Raw genomic sequence first — 21,073 nt, forward strand, 5'->3', positions numbered from 1 at the left:
AAATACTAATGTTAAAATCTGAGTGTGTGTGTGTGTGTGTGTGTGTGTGTGTGTGTGTATAAAAGCAGGCCTCTTACTTGATGACTGTTCCTTTGGCGCCCCCTGCTGTTGTGAGCATGACCCTGGTGGTGAGGCTGACCCTCAGGTCCTCCTCCTCCAGGCCCAGCAGCTCTGCACAGTGGTCCAGCGTCTGACTCGACTGGTTCTTGATGGTGCAGCCACCTGGAAGACAAGGAGGAGGGCAAACATCAGCCCAAGGCAAGGTCAGAGGAGGCAAGAGCCTGTGGGTTAGTTTAGGTATAACTTCAGGAATCAATCAAAGGACATCATTGCTGGAAGATTAAGCGTTTTCCAAATGTGCACATTTGGGAAATAAGGAAAAATTTATGAATCAAAGTTCCTCGTGTTCTTAAAACTGAGCTGAGATTAAATCAGTGTGTATGAATGTTTCATGAGCGAGGATGATTGTCTTGCACTGTCCACGGCTTTAAGTCAAGTCATGCCAGTTTTATTTATTAGTCCAATCACATATTTGCTTCAGGGGTCCTCAGGGTTTGTGCAGCATACAACACCCTCAGCATTAGACCTTCGATTTGAACCCTTTCACAGGTAAAAACATGGAGGGAACCTGAGGAAGAGCGACAGACGTCTGATCTTCCAAACGAACTGATGTCATCTGATGTTTAGTTTGCAGTGAACATCTCTGAGTTATCGCCGAGGTTATATTCTCATTACAGTCTCCTTCCACATACCATAAACACACAAGTCGAGCAGGTCACAGAGAACTCAGAACTGACAGGGTTTAAGTGACCAGGTCATCTCTCTGATCGACGCCAGAATAAACCCTTCTAACGACATGCCAAAGGATTAAGTGGGTGTAAATTATGAATGAAGCAATCCTTTAAGTCCCCCGCATCTCTGTAACTTGCACTTCCATGATGACAAATTGACAAGCCGGCCTACGTGCGCCCCACTTAAAGGTGAGGGCAATACACAGAGCTCATTACGTATGGAGCGAGCGAGAGCAACGCCCACGAGCTGTGAACTGTGCAGGTCCAAGGAGGAATGAACAAAGCCGGAAGAAACTGGGTGGGCTGAGAGTCGAAGGCAGTGGAGCTGAAACACAGGGAGCTCTATTCAAAGCGTGACGTGAAAGAGAGGTTTTTTCACACGGAAGTTTGTCATGACAGCTAGAGGGCTAGAGCAGCTGATGAAGGGCGTTAAAGATGATAAGAGCTGACATCGCAGATTCATCAGTGTGTAAAAGATAATTAAATGCACAACCACGACCTTGTTAATGAAGCTCTTCGCCGGGCTGGACAGTAACGCCATCCTGTCATCCCGTGGGGTGAAAGCAGATGTGTTTGGGACAGAGCTAATAATTAATGGAGCTAATAGTTTATCGTTAATGAGACTAATGGAGCTAACAGCTAAGGGCACCAATACAGCCAGCAAAGTTAACAACTAATGGAACTAATAGCTTGCAGTTAATGAAGCTAATAGTGCTAACAGATCAAAGAGCTTACAGTTAATGTCACAAAAAGAGCTACCAGAGCTAAGAACTAATGGGGCTAATAGCTTATAGTTAATGAAGCTACTGAAGCTAACAGCTAATTGAGCTAACACAGCCAACAATGTTAACACCTATTGGAGCTAATTGCTTACATTTAACAGCGCAAATTGAGCTGATAGCTACTGGAGCTAATAGCTTACAGTTAACAGAGCTAATAGAGCGACCAGAGCTAAAAACTAATGGTGCTAATAGAGCCAGTGGAGCTAAAAGCTAACAGAGCTAATAGTTACAGTTAAAGGAGCTAACAGCTAATGGTAGTAAACACACAGCGGGACTGAGAGTTTTCTATCGGAGGAACATGAAGCATCAAACAGTGAACTGCAATTCAATGTGACAACACAACACGTTCGTAGTAAATAAATGTATTTAAGTACTGCCGCTGAGTACAGGATACAAATGCTAATACTTTTACTTCTTGTATAGAAACATTTTGATTTTCGAACAGTTTCCATTCATTTTGTGAAAGTTTCCATGTTTTTGGGGCAGTGGTGAAAATAGTCTGGATCCCTGGTTCAGGGGCTGCAACTAATGATTATTTTCCATATTGGTTAAACAGATAAAGGTACTTTATGACTTCCCAACCATGTCAGTGGATCTCATCTGCAAGCAAATTGGTTCCTAAAGACGTCAAAACCTGAAGAGCAATCTCCAATCACATCAACACCATCTTAAACAAATCCGTCTAATTCCAAATCTGGGCCAACTCATATTCAGGTAATGACAACCATGTATTAATAAACCACAGGAGTGTATCTGGGATGTTTAGATCAACGGGTGAGCAGCCTATAAACCCACGTGCTGTTCGGTGGCAACTCTCCACAGCATTTGGAGGCACTTCTCTGATCAATGCCAACAATCGATAGCTCCTGAAAGCTAAGTGAGTTAATATCAAATCAATGCTCAGACTGAAGGGGGATTCAAGTACAAGTACATATTAAAGTAAAGCCAAAGACTGAGGGACTAATTCCTAGTTAATTAAGCTTCATTCTCTCCAAACTTGTCCTGATAGATTTCTCTGTTTATTTTGAAATAAGCTGAGACCTGAGGAGAATTGAGCTCTGACTGTCAGATCTGTCCCCCAAGCACCGAAGGTCCGGTGATTAATGGGAAGACGACTCCGACAATGAGCTTTGCCAAGTATATTCAGATCGGTTTGACCTCTGCATCTACAGCCAGCAATCCAGAGTACTGCTCGCTGAGCGGACAGTAGGACTCCTACAATATCCGAAATGCTGCAATGCACAGATCGCACACGGAGATGAAGCTGCTAATTAATCTGTTCATAATGTTGGCAAAAGAACAGAGCTGTCAAAAAATATTCTGCTGAGCCAGATGACACTTTCAGGACATGATTCGGGGGCACGGAGAGTTTATTTCTCAACAGGGTGACACTTTTTACAAACCTGCCAGAACCATCAGTATATCGACCATCACACACACACATACTGTGCAGACAAGCTTCACCCAAACACACTGAACTCAGTTTTACATTGTAGGCTGATCCTAAAGCTTCTGGAGATCCCCACATCATGCATGGTGCAGCAATAAAAAACAGGATGTCTTTGCTTTCAATTCTCAAAGTTAGTTGAACAGCTTATTGGCTGATCTAAGTCGTGATGTATAATACCGTTAGCAAGATGCGGCTCATAGGCCAAATCTGGCTTTCAAACAATATTTAGCCGCTTAACGAAAGTTTGCATGGAAACTCTCAGTTTTATGTCCTGTAAATCCTAATAAATATGACCTCGTAGCATCTACATGAAGGGAGGTGGGCTGCTCAAAAAGCACATGGTGCAGGATGAAGTCTAATAACTGTGCATTTGACCACAAAGCAAATTTGTGTCAACAGCAGTGACCATAAATGAACGAGGACGTGTGGGAAACATCAATAACATCTCCAGTCTCATAGTGCAACGCATGAGTCCACACTTATTAAAGGGAATAACAACATCTGCCTCCATAAGCAATTGTAAAAGTGTCTATGAATCAATGCTGTTCTTAAACAAGTTGACAAAAACAACCAGGCCGGTGAAACTTTGGCCGCCCAATAACTGACACTGAAAAAAACAAACTGGCACTTAAAAACTTTCAACTTTAAAGTTGTTTCAGCCATATTTAAGGGAAATATCAGAGGGTTTTCTTGTAGTGTTGACAGCAGAGGCAACTTTCCTGAAGTTTTAAGATAATCCAATTATCCAGCAGAAAAGCCTGCCGTTACAAAACAATCCCAATGCCAGACAGCCACAGGTGACAGATACCCTCCAGAAAGACCCTTAAACCCCTGCTTGGTTTCACTTGAACATGTTGAAACTAATTCATTTAGTACTAAAGCTACGTCACTGTTAGGTTGCACCGCAGTGACGCAAGGTTCATCTCAACTACTTTGACTATTGATGCAGAAAATAACGTTTTCACTTCCCCCGGCCAATCAGTGAAAGGCACTATTCTTAACGCAGTGTTTATTACCGTGATGTCGCTCGTCCAACCGTCTTTGAACACTTTGCTACATAAGAGCGAACAGGCTGGCGGCTGAAAGTAGCTAACATTCATCGCCAAACAACAACAAAAACGTATGTAAAGTACCAACGAAGCATTAGGAAACAACCTTAATCTACAGCAAGTGCTCAAACGTGATCCGTTTGACCTGCAGCCCACCGCAGAGCTCTAGATATTTCTAGAAGCGCCTCTGTGGGTTCCACATTGAGGGCTGTCTGGATATCCATCTACCATCTTCTGTTTCTGATCTTCTACTGGGTGGTTCTCTGCCACAGGTCAGTCCATCAGGTCTGTAATATTCTGGGAAAGCTGCTATTTATAAAGGTCTGCAAGTATAATTAGATTTAAACAGGCACATCTTTGTTTGACTTCTAGAGGTTCTTCCAAACTTAGAAAACTCCTCTGGTCTCCCCAAATACATATAAATATTGTTTAAGAGCTCCCTAAAATCAGCCTCTCAACAGACTCTATCCAAACCGCGAACTGTAAGTCAAGACCGTCTCAAAAACGGGATGATTACCCCCTCTGACTGAACGCAGCCTTCTCAGTTGCTGTAAAACACGCGCCTCGATCGCCACCCGCTGCGAGAACCAGTCTATTTAATAGGCGCCCCACTGAGCTTCCTCTTCTTCCCTGCCGAGGGAGAAAACGGCGGGGAGGGACCGAGAGCTGAGGAACTTCACTGGTGAAGTTCAAAGGATGGGTTGATTTTCATGGAAACTGAGCCTCCCTGGAGGGTTCAGTCTGAATAATGAGGCGAGAGATGGGGAGGAGCATCTGAGACAACCGTGCTGCAATGTGCCACTTGAAATGTAGAGAATATAATACCTGAAAAGATCAGCTGAATAATTATTTTTGTGACTTTTTGTAATTAATTTCCCTTTGGTGAAAGAAAAATAATTGACGAGACGCAAACCCTAAGCTGGCTGTCATGATTCCTTTGGGTTTTAATTACATATGAAAAACAAACAAACGCGGCGCCCTCGCCTGACACCAACGCCACATACCATAAGATCATCTGTCTTTGACCACAATGAGGCTGAACTGAGAGGAAGGGAGACGGAGGCTGAATATTACGGCGATCAATCAGAGCGCAGAGTCTTGAGGGATGAGATCAAACTGGCGCCTGCCTCTTAGGAACCAAACTGGTGGCGTTTGGGAGTGGAGAAGCCGGCGAGATGGATGGCTTCTGATGTAATCACGGACCGCTGTAGGCCGCCGTCTCAAAACTCATCGGATAGGGCTGATGATGAAGTATCCTCCCCGTCACACCTGTGGCCTCTGGTCTGAGCCCAAGTGATACAGGAAGTAAAGGCAGTGAAGGAGGAAGTATTCAGATCCTTGGCTTGAGGTACTACTACTGTACCAAACTGTATGAAACATGGACGTGGTCTCACCCCATGAATGCATATAGCATATCACACTATACAAATGTACTCTAACTGTAATATATACTAGTATCACTGGATTACTATAACTCATGCATTAATTAGCAGAACTCATTTTTAGCTAGAAATTTAGCGAGAAATGTCGGTCAGTCTGCTGTCAATTAAGACGAGGAAAAGCACTCCTGTGCAGTACAGATACCTCGATTTTGTACTCTGCTACATGCTTATAAACACACTCCCGCGGGTATCAGTCAGTGTTTTCTGTGAATTAAAACACCCCGAACACGAAAACATTCAACTCCAAATGTCACCTTCCCTTTTACCTTCAGAGCTTATTTTTATGACATTCTGTGTGTGGTACACTTTAATTCACCCTGGCTGATTACAGGGAGGACGGGAACTCAGCGTTAGCTCGCTGCTGACTTTCTGTAAACCGACATCCTGCCGGTTTAGGGACCAGTCGCAGTCAGTGTGGATTAAATGTGATGCTCGTATAATTTATCTTTGGATGTTGTAGAAAACAGCTAATTCTGAGCATCGCCTTAAAGCCGTAAAATCACAGATTTTGGGGCAGTTTCCTGTCACAGATTCACAAGATTTCCACAGAGTCATTAAAACAGTTGCATGAACGTGATGACGAGCGTGTCACAGCACGTCAGCCGGTAACATCTTCACCTCTGAACTCTTTAATATTCTCCAACAGAAGCCTCTAACGACGCCTTTGAGGTTCTGTGTCCTTGTCAGAATGAGCACTTTGCATTTTGTTGTTATCTGCACGTCACACAGAGCAGTTCCCCTCACTTCCTGCTGCTCATGTCTCAGTTATCTGAGGTCTTCTTCTCTGCATCACAGCACAAGTCAGATATATCTCTGCATCGGAGGCAGCGAGGACAACGTCCGCTACATTAACCGTGAACGACAAAGGTGACTAATGAGAGGGATTTCTACCGTAGGAGGGACGATTCTTAATGTTGACTGATTATTGGAGTAATATACGATGAGATTTAGGCCTTAACCGTTCACCGTCATGACGAGGTATTTTAAAATATATATCTAACATATCTCCAGGCTGCTCCCAACTGGGGCCACAAGAATAATCATTTCATTACATTCACTATGTTCAATGTATTTTCAAACATGTCAAAACTCAAAATCACTGAGTTAAAAACTCACAGCTAACAGCTAATGACACAGTAACACAACGCGCTTTTCAGGAGTTCAGACAATACTAATGAGATTTGACATGTAAACAGATGTAGAAGAACTCAGCCCTCAACACAAACTTAATGCTGGTCATGTGTCGATAACTATAATTAAATATATAATGCAATATTGTCGACGAATAAAAAGGAGACTAAATGTGGTTTACGAAATAAAAGCTCTGCTGAAATGTCTCTTCATTTTCGTTGACTACGTTACGTTATTTCATCTCGTTTAGTTGCGTTGTCATTATTTTTTTGCAGTATTTCTGTTTCCTGTGTCTCACTTCAGCGGCTGCATCAGGTCGCACTGCACATGTGTCTCTGTCACCTCAGGTAAGCGTGATGAAAGGACAAGACACCACCTGCAGGTTGTTCTCTCTCTGTAGTTGCTGTTGCTCACAGTTTTTGAACGAGTCTCAAACATGGTCGTTTCTTGAGACCAAACCCCGACAGGAAGTGTGATTTTTCAGGGATCTGCATGAGTTTCACAGGTGTGTCGCTGCAGCTCACCTGATGTGCTTCCAGCCTCCTCAAAGTTGATGTTGCCGAGGTGCAGCACGCCGGCCACCACCCTGAACAGGTCCAGCTTCTCCGTGTCGTCCAGGCCGATCTTCTTCATGGCCACGCACATCCTGTTGAAGTCGCCGTGGTCGTCCAGCAGCGGGTCCTTCAGAGGGCCCGACTTCAGGTGCTGAGGGGCGAGACAGAGCGCAGACAGTTACCGATCATTACAGCAGCTACATTTTCAGCTTCGTCCCTCTGACACGAGCTCTGCCTGCTAATATTTACCCTTCGTTCTCTTGCATCCATTTGCATTCACTCTGGCCTTTCAACTTACTGCCAACGTCACTTTTATCCTCACTTTTTCTTCACCTTCTACCAATTGACCTTCCTTTCATTTGTCCCTCCGAACAATTTAGCTGCCTCTCCACAAGTTCTCCTCTTTGTGTGCTTCCTGTGCTGTGGCATTCAGGTCAATGAAAAACATGTTATTTTAAAGCAAAAGTGTGGCTTTGTCAAAGCAACCTTTTGAAAATCAGAGCGACCTTAAGCTTCCAATCATCCCTGAGAATCATTGCATTTCATTTTCCAGCTGCCAGATGAAGCGCTCTTTGGCTTCACTTTGACAACAACAAGTACTGAGCACATACATCTCCCCGATTCCTTCAATAAACTGTACAGAAGAAGTCTAAAAAGCAGCGTAAGCAGTGCATGAAATATCTCAATGTGCGGCAGAGAGAAGGCAGAGATAAAGAAGTAGGAAACACACACACACCACAATAACCCACTCAAGAATGTCACAGTCTGACGGTAACTGCAGGCTAAACTAGATGCCAACCACTGCGTGTCCCCTGTGGGAAAATTAAGTGGAAAATGAATTCTACTGCTCACATGGTTCCACTATTAATCAGGTTCTCATTGGATTTCATTTAGCATTTTCACTGAGGCCCATAAAGTCGAATAAATCAACGCCAGGAAGGTAACAACGGCTGCAAACCAAAGCTCCGAGGCATCCAACAACCACCGGAAGACACAGATGTTATTCACGTCCACATCGAAGGCACATGAACGACTTCTTGGAGCATTATGTTTTGGTCAGGTAAGAAAAATGCCTTTCAAAGTGCACAAAGACACCTGGACATCTGTAAAGAAAAAAATGCGTTCTGTGTTATTTAACAAGGATTTTATGGGTTTATGGGTTAGTGAGGACAGCCAGCAAAGACAGCTTTAACAGAGCAGTCTGGACTGACGCTCATGTCCACAGAAGGTGAATCATGTCAAAGAACATCGCGCAGGTTTCTGCGTCGCCACTTCAGCCAAGGAGGTGATGTTTCTGTTGGTTTGTTGTCTAAAGTTGAATCACTTTTGGTGTAGATCCACTAACTCCTTCAAGTTTCTTAAACCTGCATAAATCAATATTTATTGTGAGCTTGTTCCCGTGTTTTTCTGCCTCCTACAGGCCAAAATGTAGCAGTGCAGCTTTAATATTGCAACATTGTAGCTCGTTGCTTATGAAAAATTGTGCTTCAATGAGGAAAGTTTGATGTTTTGTGTTTTGATTGTTGTTCTTACAAGTTTATCAGAGGATATTTGGCTGTCGAGTAATGAGGCGTCAGCACGATTATTATGAAAGAAAAAACTGTCATCCCAGCTCGAATCGCCACCAAAACCTGGTGGGTCTTAGATCTCAGGGACCTCGGAGGGGCTGGTGATGAGCAAAAAGAAAAAAAATCAATCTTTACAAATGAAAAACAACTGCTTTCTCTGCTGTAAACGTATTGATCTGATGAGGCTGCTGGTCAATAATGCAGAGCCACCAATAAACTGGATTTCAGCTAATAAACACTGCGTCCTGTGATGAGACCATTTCCTTGAACATAACATGTAACCATCGATACATGAGGAGACTTTAATTTCTTAGCTGGGTTATAAAAAAAACAGGAAGTGGACACAAACAGCTGCGGGAGGCGTCCTGAACTCTGCACTGTGACATTCTGAGACACACAAAAGCAATCGGAAGAGATTTCCATTCTACTGAAACGCTCCAGCTTCTACGCAGCAGAGCAAAGTAGGAAGCAACACAAAGCACTCGAGAGGTAAAAGAAGGTCAAATCCAGCATGCATTAACCCCCAGACACTCAGAGAAGATGTGAACCCAGAGAGTCCAAACATTCACATCGATGTCAAGATGTAAAAGAGAAGCTTTTCAAGTCACCTGGTCCTCCTGTGAGACACGACACGGGGCAGTGAGGAGACACACAGCACATCGTTTAGCAGTGGTTACAGCAAAGAGCACCTGCCGCTACACCTGGTCTGACACACGTGCAAATAATCCCTCTGTGCATTTGTTTTATTCACCCTGAAGCACCAGGTGGGAGGGTACGACTCCACCTTTAATCCTCCTCCAGTCCACATATTTGTTTTCTAATCTTATCTCACCTGAATTTGTGGCTGCTTTAAAGCGAACGCAGAGTACTTCTCTGTGATCCCAGATCTTATCGGATACTATCGGAGCCATCCTGGCGCCCACTCGTCCTTCCTGGTGAGAGCCAAGTGAAGGCACAAGGCTGAGGATTGTTTGCAAATGTTATTTCGCCCGAGTCTCAGCGGGCTCGTTTTCTAAAGCACTGAAATAAAGAAAAAGGACTTCACAAAACTTTCCTGAGGCCGTCTCCCCGGACGAAACTCGTCCTCATATCTCGCCTCTTTGTGTGCGTCCTCGATGCAAACACTCAAACACTATCCGGCAGCTGCGTCACGCAGGCCCGCAGTGATTAAAACAAGGGATGTGGGATCAATTTGCTGCTTGCTTCATTACGGTTATTTCTTATTTGTTGCCTTCCTTCAATTTCACCTATCTTAATGAATTTAAATTTTCTATCATCTCTTCCCCCGGCTCGTTGTTCCTGCTCCTAAAAAAAGGTCATTACACGAGTTTATTCTGGAGACAAATATCTGATCTGTTTGCCGTCGGAAGGCGTGTGCGCGTATATCATTCGAATTTAATTCATTTAATACGAGGGAGTGGAAGACAGATCTGTGCACTGATCACGCAGGATGTTCTCAGCTCATTTATCTCTGCAGGTCACTGTGAGAAGTTAGTATAAGGGGAGTCTGGTTTATCTAAAATGAGTCTACTTTCCTGTAATGAGTGTAGAGAAGAGCAGCAGCAGAGAGAGAGCAGACAGGTTTAGTAAAGAGGCCGATTTGAGGACTTTAAAAGTGACTTTAAGGTAATAAAGCAGGCCGGTTATTTAACTCATCTGAGAAGTTTGAGCTCCAGTTTCTAGAAAAGAAAGTGAGGAAAGTAAAATGTGCTGAACAGACACGTGGCTGTACACTTTATATCTGCACTACATCACCACACTCAGAGCTAACTGGCCTGTGGAGAGGCCACTAAACCCATCTCAAGCTCCCATTTCAATCTCCTGAACCATCAGGGTGAAGTCTGCTCCTTAACTTTATAGTTACGACCTCAATTAAAAGCATATTTCTGCTTTTTTGTTTGAAGGTTTGCTGTTTGCTGCTCGAGTCTGGCGAGAAGCTGCAGCTGCTGGTGGAGCTGTAACACGACGAGAAACAACATTTTCATCGCGAGCAGGATGAAAAACTGAAAGTGTTTTCAGAAACAACCGCGGCTGCAAAAAAGTTGGGGTGCTAAGCAAGACAAAGAGCACGGTTCGTTCTGAATTTGATGCCTGCAACACATTTCTGAAACGATATCGCTGCAGAACCTGCATGTACATTTCAGCACTAACGGCGCCTCCACAGATGTGCTAACAGTCTGGATGGACTCATCAGACCTCAGCACACGTGTCCACTTTGCGTCGGTCCATCTCAGATGAGCTCGGGTCCAGAGGAGATGGAGGCTTCTCTGGATGTGCTGATATCTGGCTTTGGCTTTGCATGGCAGTCTTAACTTGCATTTGTAGAAGTAGCGACGAGCTGTGTTTCCGAGCACACAGAGTAATGATGTTGGTTTTTAATGCCGTGCTGCCTTGAGGATCAAAGGTCGCGGTCATTAAGTGTTGATTTTCAGCCCCAACGTGCAGATATTTCTCCAGATTCTCTTCATCTTTTTAATGATTATGGATTGTAGACGGTGAAATCCCTAAATGTCTTGCAGTTGTGCATTGAGAAACGCTCCTAAGCTGATGGACAGTTTGTCCTAAGTTTTTCACAAAGTGGTGAACCTCACTGCATCCATCATGACCCTTTCACCTGTTACCAATGAACCTGTTCACCTGTGGAACGCTCCAAACAGGTGTTTTTGGAGCGTTCCACGTCTTTCACAGCCTGTGAAACGTGTCGCTGCATCAGATTCAGAATAAGCAGATATTTACAGAAATCAAGCTGATGAGGTCAAACATTAAATATATTGTCTTTGTGCTGTTTTCAGTTGAGTTTATGTCAAAAAGAAGAAGTGATCACAGTCTGTTTTATTTGTGTTTTACAAAGAGTCACAACTGCTTTTGGAATTGGCGTCACACAAACAGGAACCAAGAGACGAAGTGAACAAACGTTTCATGTTTCATCACGTCGAGAATTGTGCTGATGACAAATCAGGTTACATTAGGTTAAATTACACTGCATTGGGTTATTTTACGTTAGGCCTCATTACGTTACCATCTGTGTGGTGAAAAACATGTTTTACTTTGTGTTAAATTGCATTATGTTGCATTTCCATCAGTGTTATGTTGCATTATGCGGCTTTACATTACATCAATACTTCAGAATTACTCATGTTTCTGTCTGTTTATGTGCGGTGTTTGTACTCTGCATCTCTATCATTGCCTGTGTCTTGTATATTGACGTATTTTTCATTTAAATGAAGAAAAACAAAGACAAAGGTGCAGTTTTGTTCATATTGGAGACACCAGAACAGGAGTTCAGGAAGAAACCCTGCAGTTACAGCCAATATCGTTCCTTCGTGGAAATATACTGAATAGTCATGAACGCTGAATGAATGGTTATGCGCACAAAATGCAAAGACTTGCAGAGTTACATTTTTCAGAGAAAGTGATGAACTTAATTATGAAGCTATATGGCTGGTTTAATGAGTCTCAGTGGAATATTCTCCCATTTATCCTCCATCTTCAGCAGGGACAGCAGAGCACCAATCTCTTGTCCGTGTCCCTCTTAATGGCTATAATAATTAATAATGCTGTACTGCGGGGAATGCCATATACATGGGCAGTAATGGAATACTTGTGCATAATTAATCAAAGGCTGAAGGCAAAGGAAGGAGCTCATTTCATGTGACGAGCTTTTCTTATTAGCTGCCTTTGTGCTGTGCTGTGGCTCTCAGCCAGGCTGCTAATTAAAATGTTTGCTGTTTGAATAAAAGCTCCTAACCTTATTCTGAAAATTATTAGATTATATAAGCATACGGCTGCTTTGCAGCGAGGGATTCCAGCCTACAAAACATAACAACACCAATAAAATATCTGAGAGGCTCTTTGTTGTTGAGATAATTTGGTGGTGAGGTTCATGTCTTTAAAGGAGCGAGCCCTCAGAAATGCACACAAACACTCCAACAAGTTTCTGCAAACAAGTTCTTATGAAAACAAACCGCGAGCAAGAAGAATCCTTCATCACAACCACAAACCAAAGTCACGTGCAACAGCTCTTAAAAACAATTCCTGCAGTGAATCCAACTGCGGAGCTGCTTGTGGTTAGCTAACGTTAGCTAATGTTAGCAACAGAGCCCAACAGAGAAATCGGTAGGTCGATTTTATTGGCTGATATTGTCCTATCGCAGATGCATCGTTTATAGTGTTGTATTTACAAGAACATAATGCAGAAAAAGTTTATTATTTTAATGTATTAGTATGAAATTTCCAGCGAAATTTAATTTTCAGTGCACTGACGTCACTTTGGACAACGAAGTTTATTTGAAATTGTTAAACTTCATCAGAATTTTTCCCTCCTGAATATTGGCCCCTAAAATCGAGCATCAGCTGAACTCTAGTTAGCAACTTTTATATATAAACTACATCACTGTGTGACTGGCGCTAGTGGAACTTTTGCCTAAGCACAATCTTGCATATAAGATTAATTAACATGTTCATCTTCATCAGCCGTGACCTTTCCTCTGCCACTCAGCCGTGACCTTTCCTCTGCCATTTTTAGCTCCAACACTGGTGAAGCTCAAGGACTCACTAAATGATTAGTGTTGTGATATTGGCTGTAATGAACACTGCAGCCTCTAGGGGGCAGTAGCAAGTCTCTAGATGTATAGTATGTTCTTGTTCATCTCTGGCTAAAGGTACATGAAGAAGAAACAATCCGTTTCACCTCAGAATTGACTTTTGAGAGAGAAAATAATTCTCTGTTGCAATAAGAAGTCGTATCAGAGGATTACAGAGAAACCAAAAAACAGAATCACACCTGACGAGGAAACGAGAGGAGATACTGAGCGAACAGCACGAGGATGTGAGGGACGAAGGACAGACAAAGTGAGCAGTGAGACAGCAGAGGAGGTGACGGGCTGTAAATCAAAGGTGCAAACTGTCCCGCACACTGAGGGAAACACTGGGTAGAAAGCGGGAGCTGGAGGCAGCAGATCTAAAATTGAATCTGCTGAGTCAGCATTAAGGAGGCGCTAATGGAGTTTGCAGAATGACAGTTTCCTTTGTTACGAGCCACAGGGCGATGAGAGGTTCCACTTTTTCTGCTCTTAGTTTGCATGAGCTTATTAAGACTGAGCCTGAAACACGGGGGACAGGAGCGCTCCGCAGCTGCTGTGTAGCACTAATACAATAAAAACCCTCACTGGAGGGAAATAAAAACACTTCAGAGTTCACGAACTGAAGGAAACTGACAACTGAACTCCACACCTGCAACGCCGTGAAGGAAATCTACTCAATTCAGGTTTTATTTGAGTTTTATGCTCCTTTATAAGGTAAATATTATAATTTTTACTTCACTTAATTTATGTGACACCTGCAGTGACCCTATAAAATGAAGCGCACTGTTACACAGTAAATGATAAAATGATATTGAACGCTGCCTGCATGTTACTGTAACGCTGACAGAGCTCATTTAATACTTTCATCTTTGCTAATACATGCTCGCTTTATCCATTACATCTGGTGCAATTTGTAATTTGTTGTGTATTTTATGTTGTATTTATTACTGATATTGGAGACAGTATTTTTTAGAAACTGTACTTATTGTACATATACATACACTCTTTTATGCAACAACATTTCTCAAGAACATTTTAAACATATGACACTGGTAGTTTTATTGGCAGTAGTATTTTTTTATGGAAATTTGTACTTTTATAATCTGTACATGTTCATATACTTACAGATGTTTTAAATTCTATTTATCTCGACTCTTCTGTGCCACTGTTTTTGCCGTTTGCTGGCTGTAACGACTTAATTTCTCCGCTTTAAGTACATTCTGCAGAAATTAACTAAGTACTTTTTAAAACTGTGGTATTACTTAAAGACAGGAGTACTTCTTCCACTACTGGACAAAACTGCTCTTACAAAACAAAGTCAGAGGGAGCGATTGATGGTGAGCAAAGAGGAAGAAACTGATCACACGAGGTCGTTTATTCCACATAATCAGAGGGAAACGTCTTCCTCTGAACCAACTCTCTCATTCTCAGATTTATCTCATCTCATTTGAGGCTCTTTGCTGCTGCTTTACTTCCAAATTCTGAATATCTGAACTGTTTCCGAGCACATTCAGTCATCCACGAGCGCTCTGTGAGGGTGGTGCATCTTTGAACAGGTGGCTTTTATTAGTATTCTGCTCGATGATCTCAGTAACGGAGCCTCACTGCTGAAGCTCTGCAGTGAAACAACAGAGACGTCAGAGGCTGGACACGTCTCTGCTGTCCTCTGCGGTACTAACTGTAAACTTTGGGCTCCAGAAAGGTTTGACGGGCATTTTTCTTCATTCTGTGACATGAAGTTTTCTTATCAAGTCATTAAAACACATAAGCTAATCATTAAATTAACTTCTGTCTCTTCCACATGCCTGTTTACCGCCTTGCACGAATAACAGAAAAAACTTGGATTGGCTCCACAAACCTCGACCTGGACAGCGCTGAGCGGAACAATACAGAGGAATATAAAATGAAATGGCTGATCAGCGTCGGCCGGAGCGTACTGTACCTCTGGGCTCTTGCGGTTCTGCAGGATGTGTTTGTCCGTGTCTTTGGAAGCGAAGAAGCGAGTGCATCCTCTGTTCAGGTACTGCAACACACAGGAAGAGAGAAACATGAGCAGGAAGCATCGATTCCCACTGAACTTCACTTAATTCATCCGAAAATGTAAACCTCATTTAAGGAGCACTTCATGAATAACAGTGTGAAATACAAACAAGAGGAACAAGACGGAACATAAAGCAGATACATTTGATTAATTATGACAGAGACTTCAGCTGACTTCCATCCACATGTGTAAATTATAGTGGCATCTAGAGGTGATGTTAAATGGGCGATGGGAATTTAACATTTTGTGATAAGATATGAAGAGAAAGCTGCAAATAGTAACATAAAAATCAACATATGTTCACGCGTTTCGTCTTTCCGTGCTGCCGCCCCGTTGGGTTCTTTTGTTTCTTTGTCCTTCTGCCGTCTACATGAACGCAGCATGAGAACGTTTGCGGCGTTAGACGTCAAAGTTTGTTGGACGGACAGCCGTCACATCTTTGCTTTTCTTGTACGTGTGCGCGTCCTTCAAAGGAAGAGTCTCTCGGCTTCTGGTGTCAATTGTTCCGAATGCATCTCAATAATCACGTTTGCCTTTGCACAATGAACAATCCCGCCGGGTTAGCCCCGCGTAACTGATTCCACATTCCACATCGGCTTTCCACCAGCTGGCCTCCCCGGCTGTGTGCAGAGAGTCGAGGTAACGACGACGCGGACGTCCCAGGCGTGTTTGGACGGGAGATTCGAGCCGTGGTTCATCTCGTTTGGAGAGGCAAGTCCCTCAGGTGGAGCAGGTGGACATGAACAAAAACTGTGATGACGGGAGAAGCCTCGAGCCTCGCTCGGCCCTCCATCTTCAACAGGTTGCAGATGGAGCAGCCTCCATTTTGCCCCTCTTGTTTGGTGCTTGCTCAGTGCAGAGCAGGTGCAGAGCAGGCCGGCGTCGCCCTGCAGGCCGCTGAGCCGCACAGTCACCGTTCACTCCAGCACAGAGAAATATTCCACTTTTAGCTCCGCTGCATTCACTACCACCTCTACTGTCACAGTGATCCCTTTCATCCATCCACACTTCCTCCTTTCCCTCCATCCTTATCTTTTACCCCTCTTCCTTTTCTTTCCTTCCTTCTCACCTGCTATCTTCCTTATTTATCTAGTTATGTCCTGCTTTCTTATCTTCTTTCTTTACTCATTTGTCTTTACATTCTTCTTCTGTGTTTCCTTTCTCTTCTCCTTCACAGCTTCCTCTATCCTTCCTTCCTTCCTTCATCCATTAGTTTCCTTCTTTTGCACACTCGTTCCCTCCTTTCGTGCTTCCTGCAGATACACAAAGCGCTCCACACACCTCTCACCTCTCCGGGTGTTTGCGCTCTCTCAGGTCTTATCCGCACACAGCGAATCACTTTACACCAAAGACGTTCACAAACTTGCCGGGACCTGAACGCACCTCATCCCTCCCTCTGGCACACAAACAAAAGTTAAGGAGCTCATCACGGCCGCTCAGCTCGATCCTCGACCGCTATTATGAGAGAACTCAGTGATTTTTTTTTACTTTCCCCACCAGCAGGGGAAACTGTAGATATATGAAGCCATTAGAAGCCACTGAAGTGATTGCAGGCGGTGTAATAAGTTGCAGGGGGACGCTGACGGAGACCACAGAGCGAGCGTCGGCACTTTAAGAGCTGAGAATGACGCAGGTGAGAACAGACTGTTGAGCTGAGACGCTGCCTATAAAGGGATGACGCTGTGAAAAAGAAAGTGTTCTCAAAAAATGTTGTTTTTTTTCCTCCTCCAGCAACAGAGGAGGCCAGTATGACTCAGCTCTTTTCTGAGAGGACCAGGTGAGCAGAGATGAAGCCTGTTCGGGGTCTGACTTTAGCCCTCTTTCCCCCTCCTCTGACTTTTCTTCAGTTTTCAGTAATCAGTGTATTTAGAGGCTGATGGCAGAGTGATTGAACATCACACTGTATCCTCAAACATCAACCGGGCTGCTTATTTACCTTACAGCTAACAGGGTTTTATTTGAAGCAGGCTTCTATTAGAGACAACCCTTTATTTCTACTTGGCTCTACGTAAAAATGTCGTATTTTACATGATTTTATGCCTTCTACGTGCTCTATTTTAGACTTTATTTTATTGTTACTATTCAGCGGTTTTATTCTCCATCTTATGTTGTGCACCGTCTTTATATTCATCCTTATTTTTACTGTATTATCAAGTTAATTTATTCTCCATCTTATTTTACATTAATTTTCTATCCCTGTCTTTATGTTCCTTCAGTCTTTTTTGTGTGACTCACCGGGTGCAGGTAATTTCTTTGTTGTAGAGCGCTTTGAGCTGCATTTCTTACATGAAAGGTGCTATAAAAATAAAGTTTACTATCATTATTATTGTTATTATTCCAACCATTTTGGCTGTTACATCTTCACTCTTGTGAAAACAGCACGTCACCTGACAGCTACAGGACCCTGAACGCACCATGGTGAAAATGTCAAACTACTAATCAAAACTCATTCATTGTGATGTAAATTTTGTCACATTATGATTTATGAGTTGTTGTCTTCTGGGCCTCTTCGTACTCTGAACCATCTGGTGTCTGGATTTGTTTTGTTTTTGTGTTTGATATTTAATTTCACTTTTTCCTTTCATATTGATACACGCACGCTTTCATGTCTGCGCTCCCCCTCGATCTCCCTCCACCTTCACATCAATGTAACATTATCTAGTAAAGGATTTACAGTGTTTTTGCTGTCAGAAGACAAAGTTGCTGTTTACTCAGAGCATCTCAACAAATTAAATTCAAGAGCTGTGACAGGCGAGTCGGCCAAAGATCAATACCGCTCTTTCATCTGAGCAACAGCAGAAATGTACCAGCCGTTATCTGTGCGTTATCCATTTTTACTGCAGCCATTACTGCACATTTCTGTTTATGACTGGAGGTGAACAGTTTACGTTTAATGGGAGACGAACCTGATGGTGAACACGGTCGTTTGATCCTACACGGTACAGAGCGAGTTCAGCAGGCAGATGGGCTGCAGCTTTAATGAAGAGCTCACACAGCTGGGCTCAGTGATGGCTCAGTGCTGCCCTCTGGTGTCCATCAGAGACACAGTGTGTGAGCAGGAAGTGGCCAGAATGTGAGCATGTTGCTTTACTTTGAATGTTGGAGTGTGTGTAAAGAACAATCACAGTGATTCAGAGGTGTTCAGAAATCCTCCTGGCAGCTTTTCCAGCGGTCCGTGTCAGAAATCATGGATACCAACTGTTGGACCTCCACAGGAATTTGGGAGAACAAGCTTTCATGCTAAAAAAGCTGGTTTAATTTTTTAAAAAAACTTGCAAGATAGTGGGTTTTACCCTATAAAACAGTCAAAAGATGCTATGCTGTGCATCACTTTTGATTATCAAAATAATCTCAGTGTAGAAAATCAGCCACTGGCAGCAACATGTTCAGCTTTCAGGCTTGAAACGTTGCTAAAACAACACAACAAGCCAGACGATCTTTGTGACGGCGCATCTCTTCTTGCCTCGTCCAGATGTTGTAGAGCATCTGTCCTCCATCAATCGGATGAAAACACACAGAAAAATCCTTCGCTGACTATGTTTCTCTCAAACCTCTCTTAAATTAAACATCTCACGGCTGTTATTCACGCTCGCAGGTGGAATCAGCGCTTCACACTCCTGTCCGCCTGCGCGCTGTTACACATCGCTCAGTGAAAGCAGATCTGTTTGCTGTGAGAGGTGTGCAGCTGTTAACAAGAGAAGCTGCTGGATGCTAACTGCTCTCGTCTTCAAAACATGGTGTCAGGGGTACATTTTTACATAATAACACATGCACATGAATCAGTATTAGTATCTGTATTGTGCAATTAGCATTGCACATCGTTTGCACCACCAAATGAATAATTCATGCCTGTAATTGCTGAAAGTGCATTGTGCTGCATGCAGGCTGCTGGTTTAAACTACTGGCAGGCAGAAACAGAAGCTGCAGGGACACAAAAAACAGCACAACACTGCTTTCTGAAACAGCACAATTGGGCCATAATCAATATTTTCCTGACCGTCAGCAAATCCCATTAAAGCCAGCAGCGGTCGTACGTCCCTCAAAGAATTCCCCCTCTGTCCGTGGCTCTTGGTTCCTACTTTAAATTGTTTTAAAAAGCTTCAACAAGAAGCTCGCTGTAGCTTTTATCAAACAGGAGGAAAAAGTGAATCTGCAGGGGACTATTTCCAGCGGAGGATTAATCCATGTTTGGTGCTCCAGTGAGTGTTTGTGGCAGCAGGACGGTGTGTGAATAATTCATAATGAAGGAACATGTCAGCCAGTGCGACAGTGAGGCTCACTGATGTGTTTTTCATACTTTCTGGACAACCTGTGACGACAGAAACGGTGATGTGTTCGTACCCTGAATGTGTCCGGGGAGCTGAGGTGGAACTTCTGCCTGATGTCCTCGGTGGCTCCGGCGCACAGTCGGTAGAAGATGTGGTAGTTTCTCTCCTCGGGGCCTTGTGTGCAGATCCTCGACTTCTCCAGCAGGTAGTGCGACACAAAGCCGCCCACGACGGCATTCTGGCAACGCAAACACAGACAGGAAACACATTTTAACATCCAGAGGAGGAAGAAGCTTTCAGGTCCTCCACTGAAGCAACAGAGAAAATATTCCACTACAAGTAAAAGTCCTGCTTTGAAACCCTACCTTTGGAAAAGTATGCAAGTACTATGAGCGAAATGCACCTCAGTAGTATTAAAAGTTAAAGTATTGATAGCGCAGTAAAATGTTTGTTTAATCTACATGCATCACATCCGGAGGTACGTGGTTTTCACTGGACAGGAAGGGAAGGAAAAGCTGTAATCTGAAAAGTAACTAAATCTCATAAAATGGAAACACTCAAGTAAAGTACAAGTACCTCTAACTTGTACTGAAGTACACTACTTGAGTAAATGTACTTCGGGCTGTCGGGACATGCTGATCTCACATCCTCTTTATCATTATAATGAATGACATACTTTTGAAGAACATGTCAGTAAAACAGCAGAAATATCAGGTTTTGTATCAGTTTACATGGAGGAAACAGTTAATAAAGCAGTAAATCAGGAATAATACAAACAAAAACAACAACAATATAAGCAACAATATTTGCAGGTCTGCAGCTGCAACAGGTGCAGAGACAAAAGAGAAACTCGACTCGAGCGCTTTCGTTTTGCTGTGTCAGCATCTGAGATGATACAGGGAATATTGTGTTTATTCATGAATGCAGAGACGCTCATAAATAACCATCGCTGGAGATCAATATAAACTGTTTATGCTAAATAACCATAGCTGTTAGGCATCATATTTAATTCATAACTTTGTTTTTTTTGTTGCGCAGCTCTGTTTTATTCCCCTCTGATAACCTTCTGCAGCGCACCTTCTCGTTGAAGTGGATTTCCACGAACTTTCCGAAGCGGCTGCTGTTGTTGTTCCGGACAGTTTTCGCATTTCCAAACGCCTCCAGCAGCGGATTCGCTGCGGGACGAGAGACGGGAAAACCGGAGTCACAAACAGGAGAAATGCTGACTTGAAGCGACTGAGGAGCAGAGGTGAATCTTACCCTCCACGATTCGCTCGTCGATGTCCTGGCCTGTTCCGTACGAGGTCGTCAAGTATCTGTCGGGGGACACAGACAGTCCGGGTGAAGCTTAAAATCATCTTCATCATGTGTGTTTCCTCTCAAGATGAATGTGCCTTAGAGCTGAGACCCAGAC

General features: G+C 43.3%; 1 protein-coding gene across 4 annotated transcripts in view; it reads right to left on the reverse strand.

Annotated features, from left to right (window-relative positions):
* myo6a (myosin VIa) overlaps positions 1-21,073 on the reverse strand; it is a 118,862-nt gene that overhangs the window by 70,577 nt on the left and 27,212 nt on the right. For all 4 annotated transcript variants that reach the window (XM_070986804.1, XM_070986803.1, XM_070986802.1 and 1 more), the window contains exons 7-12: positions 20,920-20,975; positions 20,737-20,834; positions 19,733-19,897; positions 15,293-15,373; positions 7,170-7,350; positions 78-222 (exon numbers count right to left, since the gene is read on the reverse strand). In XM_070986804.1, coding sequence (XP_070842905.1) covers positions 78-222; positions 7,170-7,350; positions 15,293-15,373; positions 19,733-19,897; positions 20,737-20,834; positions 20,920-20,975 — 726 coding nt within the window. The remainder of the gene's footprint in view (positions 1-77; positions 223-7,169; positions 7,351-15,292; positions 15,374-19,732; positions 19,898-20,736; positions 20,835-20,919; positions 20,976-21,073) is intronic.

Source organism: Chaetodon trifascialis, chromosome 19 (genome assembly GCF_039877785.1).
Source record: "Chaetodon trifascialis isolate fChaTrf1 chromosome 19, fChaTrf1.hap1, whole genome shotgun sequence".
Taxonomy (NCBI): Eukaryota; Metazoa; Chordata; class Actinopteri; order Chaetodontiformes; family Chaetodontidae; genus Chaetodon; species Chaetodon trifascialis.